At 46.5% G+C, this 12,500-nt stretch overlaps 1 protein-coding gene across 5 annotated transcripts in view; it reads left to right on the forward strand.

Moving 5' to 3' along the window:
- Positions 1 to 12,500, forward strand: part of LOC124031632 (kinesin-like protein KIF21B) — a 112,064-nt gene that overhangs the window by 86,536 nt on the left and 13,028 nt on the right. For 2 of the 5 annotated variants that reach the window (XM_046343121.1, XM_046343119.1), the window contains exon 27: positions 2,774 to 2,812. The exons of the other annotated variants lie outside the window; for them this stretch is intronic. In XM_046343121.1, coding sequence (XP_046199077.1) covers positions 2,774 to 2,812 — 39 coding nt within the window. The remainder of the gene's footprint in view (positions 1 to 2,773; positions 2,813 to 12,500) is intronic. 5 annotated transcript variants of the gene reach the window in all.

Below are 12,500 nucleotides of genomic sequence, written 5' to 3' on the forward strand. Positions count from 1 at the left end.
TATTGTTGGTTTGATATTTGCCGAGACTGGGAGGTTGATCTAATTTGGCCCATAGTGTTTGACAATAGAGGATGAGGTGTGGGCTGGAAAGTTGGGTTTATCATGAGTTTTAGTTACAGGGCATTTTTTTTCAATTGGTGTATGATGTTTAGCATGGTTTTCACATCAACGTGTTTTCGGAACAGTTTTACATCCATCTGGAATGTTTTGACAAGAATCGATCCAAGTTATTACGTTTCTTTACACACTGAGTGGGTTCACTTTGCTTTGGGTTTTCTTATGTTTATTCATTTATCCAAGTCTTCCTCTTCACATAAGGTTGAAGTCGGGAAGTTTACATTACACCTTAGCCAAATACATTTCAACTCAGTTTTTCACAATTCCTGACATTTAATCCAAGTAAAAATTGTCTTGTCTTAGGTCAGTTAGGATCACCACTTTATTTTAAGAATGTGAAATGTCAGAATAATTGTAGGAATAATTATTTATTTAAGCTTTTATTTCTTTCATCACATTCCCAGTGGGTCAGAAGTTTACATACACTCAATTAGTATTTGGTAGCATTGCCTTTAAATAGCTTAACTTGGGTCAAACGTTTCGGGTAGCCTTCCACAAGCTTCCCACAGTAAGTTGGGTGAATTTTGGCCCATTCTTCCTGACAGAGCTGGTGTAACTGAGTCCGGTTTGTAGGCATACGCTTTTTCAGTTCTGCCCACAAATGCTCTATAGGATTGAGGTCAGGGCTTTGTGATGGTAAGTATGTTTGGGGTAATTGTCCATTTGGAAGACCCATTTTCTGTTGTTCTGGGATTGATTTGCACTTTTCACACCAAAGTACGTTCATCTCTAGGAGACAGAACGCGTCTCCTTCCTGAGCGGTATGACGGCTGCGTGGTTCCATGGTGTTTATACTTGCATGCTATTGTTTGTACTGATGAACGTGGTACCTTCAGGCGTTTGGAAATTGCTCCCAAGGATGAACCAAGACCTTTTTCTGAGATCTTGGCTGATTTCTTTTGATTTTCCCATGAAGTAAAGCAAAGAGGCACTGAGTTTGAAGTTAGACCTTGAAATACATCCACAGGTACACCTCCAATTGACTCAAATGATGTCAATTATCCTAATAGAAGCTTCTAAAGCCATGACATCATTTTCTGGAATCTTCCAAGATGTTTAAAGGCACAGTCAACTTAGTGTATGTAAACTTCTGTCCCACTGGAATTGTGATACAGTGAATTATAAGTGAAATAATCTGTCTGTAAACAATTGTTGGAAAAATGACTTGTGTCATGCACAAAGTAGATGTCCTAACCGACTTGCCAAAACTATAGTTTGTTAAGATGAAATTTGTGGAGTGGTTGAAAATCGAGTTTTATTGACTACAGCCTAAGTGAATGTAAACTTCCCGACTTCAACTGTATCTTATTGCACTACTGACATCTTCCTCATTAGGAATATTCCTCAACATTCCTGATCTGCTCCTGTCCTCACAAAACAATGGCATCTGTATGATAACAGGTTCTGAATCTGAATAGGTGTAGTCTGATTTCAAACCCATGACACACAAACCTTCTTAAAATCGTTTCTCAGAGATGGAAGGATGCCGATGTTGCTGACAGCCGGATTTTCATATGGAGTACAGTTGCACATTTGCACTTACAAAAGCCATGCATTAATATGCTGGCCACTAATAACAATACCCCAATAAACCTTTTACAGTATTACAAATCAAATACTATGGCTGAATTTATGAAGGTTTTGTTATGTTGCCTTCCAACAACTTTGCTCTCTACAGACACTATTTAATGCCCAACTGGCATTACAAAGCCTGCTCTCTCATAGTAACAATCCTGCGAAATGAGCAATAAAATATTTATAATGTGCATCCAAATGGCATCCTATTCCCTTTATAGTGTACTACTTTTGACCAGGGCCCTTTTTACATTTTTTATTTAACCTTTATTTAACTAGGCAAGTCAGTTAAGAACAAATTCCTATTTACAATGACGGCCTACAAATGGAATAGGGTGCCATTTGGGACAGGATGATAGTGTAAAACTGCCTTTAATTGCAGCGCTTGCAGTGTTTTCCCTAGTTTACAACTCCGGGAATAGGCGGTACACCAGAGCAGATCTTTCCCACAGAGACAGCCAAGAGTGGTGGGTTCTCCTGTGACGTCCAGTCTGAATGACAACCCTGTCCTCCAATCAACTGCCTTCTCCCTGCTGATAACGCAATCCCCTCTCTCTGGCCTGCCCCTTCCTCCTCCTTTACTTCCTGGTTATCCCAGTAACCCCACCCTCTCTTATTGCACTTCTGTTGTATCCCTTCCTTCTTTAATCCAGACCCAAACTGCTAAACCCTCCTATTGTAGCAACTTTTTTATCTCCCCCACCCTAATCCACTAGCCCCGCCGTGGGCTAGTGTGAGTGCCATGCCATCTCTAATACTTTGTCTTGTCACATTCTAAAACAGGCTGTCACTCAGGCTAGCCATAGTCTAGGTGGCAAATCGCTGTATACCCTTACCCACCCCTATCCCCAAGCCTAAACCTAACCTGCATCTTAACCTTACCTGTATAACCCTTCCTCCTCTAGCCATAGAGCTAAACACCTCTCCTCTCCTCTCCCTCTCCTCTCCTCTCCTCTCCTCTCCTCTCCTCTCCTCTCCTCTCCTCTCCTCTCCTCTCCCTGCTCCTAACTCTGTTAACGTTGCTCCTAACCTCCTTTCCTTTCCTGTCCTGCTCCTAACCGTGCTCCTGTTCTGTCTTCAGGTCGGATGACAGCGACTCCTCTCTCTCGGAGGTGCTCAGGTAGAGATATCTGTCTGTCTCTGTCATTCTGTCTCTTCTCTTGCCTGTTTGGCCAGTCACTCAGCTGGCCACTCCTCCTTTTCTGGGGTGGGCAGAGTCGATGTGGAGCATGCTTTAACCTCATCGGTCCCCTCTCACCTTCCTCCAATCCCCTTCCATCTGTGTGGTGTTCTATTGCTGTGGTGCCCCTCCCCACTACTCATGGGATCTGAATGAACCTTTCGTCTGGAGAGCTTGGGTTAAGTAATAACCCTTTTGGGTGAGGGCAGTTACATTCATTCAGGCTACAGAGGATAATGATTCTGAGAGGAAAGCATCTATGAACCATTGACAGCACATAAATAGACCTTGTTAACATCTTAAAAAATGTGTTAAAAACATCCCTTTTTTTTTTTTGGTAACCCAGGGCTGAGTAAACATTGGATAGCACACATACTGGGTTATTTTGACCCAGCCAGTTGGGTTCCGTGAATAACCTAACATGTTGGGTTGTTAGGATTACACAAACATGGGTTAATTTAACCATCAGTTGGGTATTTATTTTTATCTTCCTGCTGGGTTGACCTAGCAGTTGGGTCTTTTTGAAGTAGGTTAGCATTTGTTTTGTCATGAATCTTGTTCTGGAGGCAGCTCTGCAGAGTGGTCACTATCTGGCACAGTCACAAAGTCAATGAAATCAGATTTTAAGCCTAAACCTTAACCTTAACCACATTCCTAACCCTAATGCCTGAAGGCTTCCACATGCTTTGGTTAGGCTGGCGCTGACACCTAGCCGAATTGGAACAAGTGTGCTCACATACACCCATATTGAGACGACATTGCCAGTATACACTTCCTTAGAATAGACTGAATTTGTACGTTTTTGACAAGGAGATCTTAGCCGCACAATTGACGTGTTTTGTGCGGTATTTCTCAAGTGAAGAATGTGCATTGAAATAATTTGTTTATATTTGAATGACGACAAACACTTCATTGAAGAATCTCAGAGAGTCCACACAACTATCTAAACAGTGAACATCACCGACGAAGTGGTGTAGACTTTTGGATTCCGAACTTCGGTGCCGAAAACAGCTGAAAAGAACCTTACGAAGGACAAATCGAACAAAATGTCACAAAATAACGTTGTAATATATACGTACGAACGGTTTCGGATGGGAAGCATGCGGACGCCTTAAACCTAATCTTAAATCATAACCAATGTCAACTTTGCAGCTGGCCCATCTAGCGGATATCGCTCAGTTCTGCCTCCAGGGCAAGATTCATGAGAATAAAGGTTCACCTGCCTTTTGCAACGGTTATGCTTAGGTTATTTTCGGGAGCCATGGCTTTTTAGGGGTGTGGCTTTCAGAGATCTTATTGTCCACCCGTGAGAGTAAATGCCCTTCCTGTTCATCATGTTACGTTCACACACTGTAAATAAAAACGTTTCTTTACATTTTTGTTGTTGTTCCATGTTACACCTTCTTGTAGAATATGAACATTATTTATTACATATTATAATAAGGTGGTATCTATACCAAAATATGTTTTGTGTGTTTTATGGAACTCATACTTCGGTGGGCCTCATTGAAGCTACGTAAATGTCAATGTTCAACCTCAAAATGTGATGTCTATACAACAGAACAGATAAACAGGAATGACATTTACTCTCATGGATGGCTAAAAACAACGATCTGCTCTGACTGCTGTGTAGTGCCACTCTCTTTCCCCAGACTGTAAAATTGGAATTGCATTTCCGCGCCGACATAATCAATCAGTTTTTAATAACCCTTTCAGAAAGTTCAGAATGACATACGGACACTTGGAATTGCCCTAAAACAGTGGGCTGCGCCAACAATGAATAATTGAACCCTTGTGGGGGTGCTCTAGTTGATATGTTCAGTGGTTATTGCAGTGCCCTTGATTTGTTGTGGGACCACACAACTTTCCCTGAGCCTCACAGCTATTTCAACCTGTAATAACCTGCCCATTGCAAACCAGGATGAAAATCCGGCAACTTTAGAATGACGATGAATGTTTGCCGACTTATCTATTGCCGGCAACAAAGCCTGTACTTTTAATCATAATTAGCGGCAATGTGTTTTAAAAGCCCCGCCAATGTACACGTTACATTACACACAAAAACGACGTCAGCAGCCTGGAGTTTGACTGTAGCCAACGTCTTATTCGTCATAACAAGGTCATTGTTATACAAGGAATGGCGAGCTAAAACAAAATAGCTTACGGTTGTGAATGTGAGGGGGAAAAAAACAAGACAGTCGATTCTGTCTGAGACCTTTTTGACGCATAAAGATCCTATTCAATTACAAGAGGGGCTATCTCCTAAACGCTCAACGTTCCAGAATGGGGTGGCAGGTCGTAATTGGTCTGGGAGAAATCCGAACCCTTCTAATTGGAATGAAAGTCAGTAGAGGCATAATCCTGGTTTTAATTATGCAAGGAAATAAAAGTAATGCATGTGATGTATCAGAAATTGTGTAATAGAATTATTGTCAACCTAAAAAAGTTTTATACACAGTTTCTGTATAAATAGTATCTTTAAATATATGTGAACAGAACACAACAACAGGATGAAAATTGCCGGCTGCGCACAACATGTGTATAACACCCTTTACAGACAGACTACGGTATATGCTGCCTATAACAAAAACATAAGTGGTAAAGACGAATGTGGTAAAGATGGGACTGTTTGAATCGGCTTCTTATACACATTGCCCAATTGTTTTGTTTTTCTATTTTAAAGGCGACAATTCATAAAGTCTGTCTGTAAAGGGTGAAAGTCTCCAATAATACAAGTAGATGACGGGAGAGAGGAAAGAAGGAAAAGAGGTATGTGGATATTTCGAGCCTGAAAACCTTCTAGGCTATTCTTAGCCGGATGTCGCCGTCAACTCTCTTGGTCTCTCTCTCTCTCTCTCTCTCTCTCTCTCTCTCTCTCTCTCTCTCTCTCTCTCTCTCTCTCTCTCTCTCTCTCTCTCTCTCTCTCTCTCTCTCTCTCTCTCTCTCTCTCTCTCTCTCTCTCTCTCTCTCTGATAATCTAACATACGTAGGTAGAGATTGTAGAGATGAAGAAATAGACTTTATAGATCAATCTCACTTATCACCGCTCTAATCATCTCGTACTGACAGTCTTATTACACCTCTCTGGTTTTCATCACATTTATACATAGATAATGACATTATCATAGACGGATCTCTTATCTTATCTCATTATATGGGAAGCCAGGTTTGGAACGTTCAGGTCCTCTGTTCTCTCCTTGGAATGAGCGATCAGAAAAAGACAATAGTGGATTGATTGGGCAGAGTGTCCACACAACTATCTAACCAATGGGAATAGTGAATAGAAGCACTCTTTCAGAGCCTATTGGCTCACTTGTGAAAGTTCCCCTGCTCTCCCTGGACATAAGGTTCATTCAGAAGACAGCCCTCTTATCCATAAACCCAGTGTCCAGTTCCAAACCAACAGATTTTGATTTGGAATTGGGTCGATATACTAGCCCTGTCACACCTAACCTCCATCCTACCTTTACCCCCTCCCTCCTCTGTGACAAGACAAAGGCCTGGTTCCAATCAACCACAGACAGAGAAGGAGAGGGGGTCTGATGTGACAGCCCCCCCCCTCCCCCATTCTCTCACAAACTCACCTGTCCCAGAAGCCTCTGCCTCTGCCTTCGCCTGAACACTGAACTGGGATTGGCTCAAAAGGGGGCAAGGGCAAGGACCACGGGCTAGCTCACTCTTGATTGGTGGAGATGCTGCATGTACTGTAGATGTCACAAGTTGATGTTGTTGTTTTTTGATTTGGCTGTTGTTGAGTTCTGCTTCTTCTTTGGCGCCGTGAACCGCCGCCATTCTCTATCATCATTTGAATGAGCTGCACTGTGTTTCTGTAGAATTTGTCATTTTTGGGGGTTGTTTTGTGTTTCAATACATTTGCGTTTTCGAGACTATAGCTGACATGCATGCAGCTTCTCTTTTTCGCATCACTGTGATTGGCCTAGGCTGGTCTAGCAGCCGTGACATGCTGTTCACCTGCTTTACCCGCACAAATCACGCCACTACTATACATAGGGAGAGAGGGGAAATATATCCCTATGGGACAAAGGGAAGTGTGTGTGTGTGTGTGTGTGTGTGTGTGTGTGTGTGTGTGTGTGTGTGTGTGTGTGTGTGTGTGTGTGTGTGTGTGTGTGTGTGTGTGTGTGTGTGTGTGTGTGTGTGTGTGTGTGTGTGTGTGTGTGTGTGTGTGTGTGTGTGAGGGGTCCAGGGAGACAGATCTGTCCCAGTTTTGCCTTTAATCACTGGTCCCTTTATCCCCACTCACTCCTGTCGCTCTCTCTCTCTCTAGTCCCCCCCCCCCTCTCTCTTTCCATCCATCCCTGTGTATCACTTGGCCGGCTCCCCCCGAGTGCTCTGGCAGTGAGAAATTCGAGGGAGAGAAAGAAATAAAGGAGAGAGAGAGGTGGAGGGATAGAGAGAAAGGGGGAGAGAGAGACAGAGGTAGAGAGAGGGATGATGAAGGAAAGAAAAAGAGGGATAGTGGTAGAGAGAGGGAAGGATGGCAAGAAAGAGCCAGTCGAGAGAGAGAGGGAAGGATGGCAAGAAAGAGCCAGTCGAGAGAGGGAGAGAGGGAGAGAGGGAGAGAGGGAGAGAGAGAGAGAGAGAAGAGAGAGAGAGAGAGAGAGAGAGAGAGAGAGAGAGAGAGAGAGAGAGAGAGAGAGAGAGAGAGAGAGAGAGAGAGAGAGAGAGAGAGAGAGATGATGAAGGAAAGAAAAAGAGGGATAGTGGTAGAGAGAGGGAAGGATGGCAAGAAAGAGCCAGTCGAGAGGGAGAGGGAAGGATGGCAAGAAAGAGCCAGTCGAGAGAGAGAGGGAAGGATGGCAAGAAAGAGCCAGTCGAGAGAGAGAGGGAAGGATGGCAAGAAAGAGCCAGTCGAGAGAGAGAGGGAAGGATGGCAAGAAAGAGCCAGTCGAGAGAGAGAGGGAAGGATGGCAAGAAAGAGCCAGTCGAGAGAGAGAGGGAAGGATGGCAAGAAAGAGCCAGTCGAGAGAGAGAGGGAAGGATGGCAAGAAAGAGCCAGTCGAGAGAGAGGGAAGGATGGCAAGAAAGAGCCAGTCGAGAGAGAGGGAAGGATGGCAAGAAAGAGCCAGTCGAGAGAGAGAGGGAAGGATGGCAAGAAAGAGCCAGTCGAGAGAGAGAGGGAAGGATGGCAAGAAAGAGCCAGTCGAGAGAGAGAGGGAAGGATGGCAAGAAAGAGCCAGAGAGAGAGAGAAAGATGGAGAAAGAGCCAGTCGAGAGAGAGAGAGAGAGAGAGAGAGAGAGAGAGAGAGAGAGAGAGAGAGAGAGAAGAGAGAGAGAGAGAGAGAGAGAGCCAGTCTAAAGAGAGAGGGAGAGAGAGAGGGAAGGATGGCAAGAAAGAGCCAGTCGAGAAAGAGAGGGAAGGATGGCAAGAAAGAGCCAGTCGAGAGAGAGAGGGAAGGATGGCAAGAAAGAGCCAGTCGAGAGAGAGAGGGAAGGATGGCAAGAAAGAGCCAGTCGAGAGAGAGAGAGAGGGAGAGAGAGAGAGAGAGAGAGAGAGAGAGAGAAGGATGGCAAGAAAGAGCCAGTCTAAAGAGAGAGGGAGAGAGAGAGAGGGAAGGATGGCAAGAAAGAGCCAGTCTAAAGAGAGGGAGAGAGAGAGGGAAGGATGGCAAGAAAGAGCCAGTCGAGAGAGAGGGAGAGAGAGAGAGAGAGAGAGAGGGAAGGATGGCAAGAAAGAGCCAGTCGAGAGAGAGAGGGAAGGATGGCAAGAAAGAGCCAGTCGAGAGAGAGAGAGAGAGGGAGAGAGAGAGAGAGAGAGAGAGAGAGAGAGAAGGATGGCAAGAAAGAGCCAGTCTAAAGAGAGAGGGAGAGAGAGAGAGGGAAGGATGGCAAGAAAGAGCCAGTCTAAAGAGAGAGGGAGAGAGAGAGGGAAGGATGGCAAGAAAGAGCCAGTCGAGAGAGAGGGAGAGAGAGAGAGAGAGAGAGAGGGAAGGATGGCAAGAAAGAGCCAGTCGAGAGAGAGGGAGAGAGAGAGGGAAGGATGGCAAGAAAGAGCCAGTCGAGAGAGAGGGAGAGAGAGAGGGAAGGATGGCAAGAAAGAGCCAGTCGAGAGAGAGAGAGAGAGGGAAGGATGGCAAGAAAGAGCCAGTCGAGAGAGAGAGAGAGAGGGAAGGATGGCAAGAAAGAGCCAGTCTAAAGAGAGAGAGAGAGAGAGAGAGAGAGAGAGAGGGAAGGATGGCAAGAAAGAGCCAGTCTAAAGAGAGAGGGAGAGAGAGAGAGTGAGGGAAGGATGGCAAGAAAGAGCCAGTCTAAAGAGAGAGGGAGAGAGAGAGAGAGGGAAGGATGGCAAGAAAGAGCCAGTCTAAAGAGAGAGGGAGAGAGAGAGAGGGAAGGATGGCAAGAAAGAGCCAGTCTAAAGAGAGAGGGAGAGAGAGAGAAGGAAGGATGGCAAGAAAGAGCCAGTCTAAAGAGAGAGGGAGAGAGAGAGAGGGGAATGATGGCAAGACAGAGCCAGTCTAAAGAGAGAGGGAGAGAGAGAGAGAGAGGGAAGGATGGCAAGAAAGAGCAAGTCTAAAGAGAGAGGGAGAGAGAGAGCGAGAGGGAAGGATGGCAAGAAAGAGCCAGTCTAAAGAGAGAGAGGGAGAGAGACAGAGGGAAGGATGGCAAGAAAGAGCCAGTCTAAAGAGCGAGGGAGAGAGAGAGAGGGAAGGATGGCAAGAAAGAGCCAGTCTAAAGAGAGAGGGAGAGAGAGAGAGAGAGGGAAGGATGGCAAGAAAGAGCCAGTCGAGAGAGAGAGGGAAGGATGGCAAGAAAGAGCCAGTCGAGAGAGGGAGAGAGAGAGGGAAGGATGGCAAGAAAGAGCCAGTCGAGAGAGAGAGAGAGAGAGAGAGAGAGAGAGAGAGAGAGAGAGAGAGAGAGAGAGAGAGAGAGAGAGAGAGAGAGAGAGAGAGAGAGAGAGAGAGAGAGAGAGAGAGAGAGAGAGAGAGAGAGAGAGAGAGAGATGAAGGAAAGAAAAAGAGGGATAGTGGTAGAGAGAGGGAAGGATGGCAAGAAAGAGCCAGTCGAGAGAGAGAGGGAAGGATGGCAAGAAAGAGCCAGTCGAGAGAGAGAGGGAAGGATGGCAAGAAAGAGCCAGTCGAGAGAGAGAGGGAAGGATGGCAAGAAAGAGCCAGTCGAGAGAGAGAGGGAAGGATGGCAAGAAAGAGCCAGTCGAGAGAGAGAGGAAGGATGGCAAGAAAGAGCCAGTCGAGAGAGAGAGGGAAGGATGGCAAGAAAGAGCCAGTCGAGAGAGAGAGGGAAGGATGGCAAGAAAGAGCCAGTCGAGAGAGAGAGGGAAGGATGGCAAGAAAGAGCCAGTCGAGAGAGAGAGGGAAGGATGGCAAGAAAGAGCCAGTCGAGAGAGAGAGGGAAGGATGGCAAGAAAGAGCCAGTCGAGAGAGAGAGGGAAGGATGGCAAGAAAGAGCCAGTCGAGAGAGAGAGGGAAGGATGGCAAGAAAGAGCCAGTCAGAGAGGGAAGGATGGCAAGAAAGAGCCAGTCGAGAGAGAGAGATGGAAGGATCGAGAGAGAGAGGGAAGGATGGCAAGAAAGAGCCAGTCGAGAGAGAGAGGGAAGGATGGCAAGAAAGAGCCAGTCGAGAGAGAGAGGGAAGGATGGCAAGAAAGAGCCAGTCGAGAGAGAGAGGGAAGGATGGCAAGAAAGAGCCAGTCGAGAGAGAGAGGGAAGGATGGCAAGAAAGAGCCAGTCGAGAGAGAGAGGGAAGGATGGCAAGAAAGAGCCAGTCGAGAGAGAGGGAAGGATGGCAAGAAAGAGCCAGTCGAGAGAGAGAGGGAAGGATGGCAAGAAAGAGCCAGTCGAGAGAGAGAGGGAAGGATGGCAAGAAAGAGCCAGTCGAGAGAGAGAGGGAAGGATGGCAAGAAAGAGAGAGAGAGAGGGAAGGATGGCAAGAAAGAGCCAGAGAGAGAGAGAGAGAGAGAGAGAGAGAGAGAGAGAGAGAGAGAGAGAGAGAGAGGAGAGAGAGAGAGGAGAAGAAAGAGCCAGTCTAAAGAGAGAGAGAGAGAGAGGGAAGGATGGCAAGAAAGAGCCAGTCGAGAAAGAGAGGGAAGGATGGCAAGAAAGAGCCAGTCGAGAGAGAGAGGGAAGGATGGCAAGAAAGAGCCAGTCGAGAGAGAGAGGGAAGGATGGCAAGAAAGAGCCAGTCGAGAGAGAGAGAGAGAGAGAGAGAGAGAGAGAGAGAGAGAGAGAGAGAGAGAGAAGGATGGCAAGAAAGAGCCAGTCTAAAGAGAGAGGAGAGAGAGAGAGGGAAGGATGGCAAGAAAGAGCCAGTCTAGAGAGGGAGAGAGAGAGGGAAGGATGGCAAGAAAGAGCCAGTCGAGAGAGAGGGAGAGAGAGAGAGAGAGAGGGAAGGATGGCAAGAAAGAGCCAGTCTAAAGAGAGAGGGAGAGAGAGAGGGAAGGATGGCAAGAAAGAGCCAGTCGAGAGAGAGAGAGAGAGGGAAGGATGGCAAGAAAGAGCCAGTCTAAGAGAGGGAGAGAGAGAGAGAGAGAGAGAGGGAAGGATGGCAAGAAAGAGCCAGTCTAAAAGAGAGGAGAGAGAGAGAGAGAGGGAAGGATGGCAAGAAAGAGCCAGTCTAAAGAGAGAGGGAGAGAGAGAGAAGGAAGGATGGCAAGAAAGAGCCAGTCTAAAGAGAGGAGAGAGGAAGGGGATGGCAAGAAAGAGCCAGTCTAAAAGAGAGGGAGAGAGAGAGAGAGAGGGAAGGATGGCAAGAAAGAGCAAGTCTAAAGAGAGAGGGAGAGAGAGAGAGAGGGAAGGATGGCAAGAAAGAGCCAGTCTAAGAGAGAGGGAGAGAGACAGAGGGAAGGATGGCAAGAAAGAGCCAGTCTAAAGAGCGAGGAGAGAGAGAGAGGGAAGGATGGCAAGAAAGAGCCAGTCTAAAGAGAGAGAGAGAGAGAGAGAGAGGGAAGGATGGCAAGAAAGAGCCAGAGAGAGAGAGAGAGAGAGAGAGAGAGATGGAAGAGAGAGAGAGGGAAGGATGGCAAGAAAGAGCCAGTCTAAAGAGAGAGGGAGAGAGAGAGGGAAGGATGGCAAGAAAGAGCCAGTCGAGAGAGAGAGAGAGAGAGAGAGGGAAGGATGGCAAGAAAGAGCCAGTCTAAAGAGAGAGGGAGAGAGAGAGAGAGAGAGAGAGAGAGGGAAGGATGGCAAGAAAGAGCCAGTCTAAAAGAGAGAGAGAGAGAGAGAGAGAGAGGGAAGGATGGCAAGAAAGAGCCAGTCTAAAGAGAGAGGGAAGAGAGAGGGAAGGATGGCAAGAAAGAGCCAGAGAGAGAGAGGGAAGGATGGCAAGAAAGAGCCAGTCTAAAGAGAGAGGGAGAGAGAGAGAGGGAAGGATGGCAAGAAAGAGCCAAGAGAGAGAGAGAGAGAGAGAGGAAGGATGGCAAGAAAGAGCCAGTCTAAAGAGAGAGGGAGAGAGAGAGAGAGAGAGAGAGGGAAGGATGGCAAGAAAGAGCCAGTCTAAAGAGAGAGGGAGAGAGAGAGAGGGAAGGATGGCAAGAAAGAGCCAGTCTAAAGAGAGAGAGAGAGAGAGAGAGAGAGAGAGAGGGAAGGATGGCAAGAAAGAGCCAGTCTAAAGAGAGAGGGAGAGAGAGAGAGAGGGAAGGATGGCAAGAAAAGTCTAA

The sequence above is a fragment of the Oncorhynchus gorbuscha genome, linkage group LG03 (assembly GCF_021184085.1).
Source record: "Oncorhynchus gorbuscha isolate QuinsamMale2020 ecotype Even-year linkage group LG03, OgorEven_v1.0, whole genome shotgun sequence".
In the NCBI taxonomy this organism is placed as follows: Eukaryota; Metazoa; Chordata; class Actinopteri; order Salmoniformes; family Salmonidae; genus Oncorhynchus; species Oncorhynchus gorbuscha.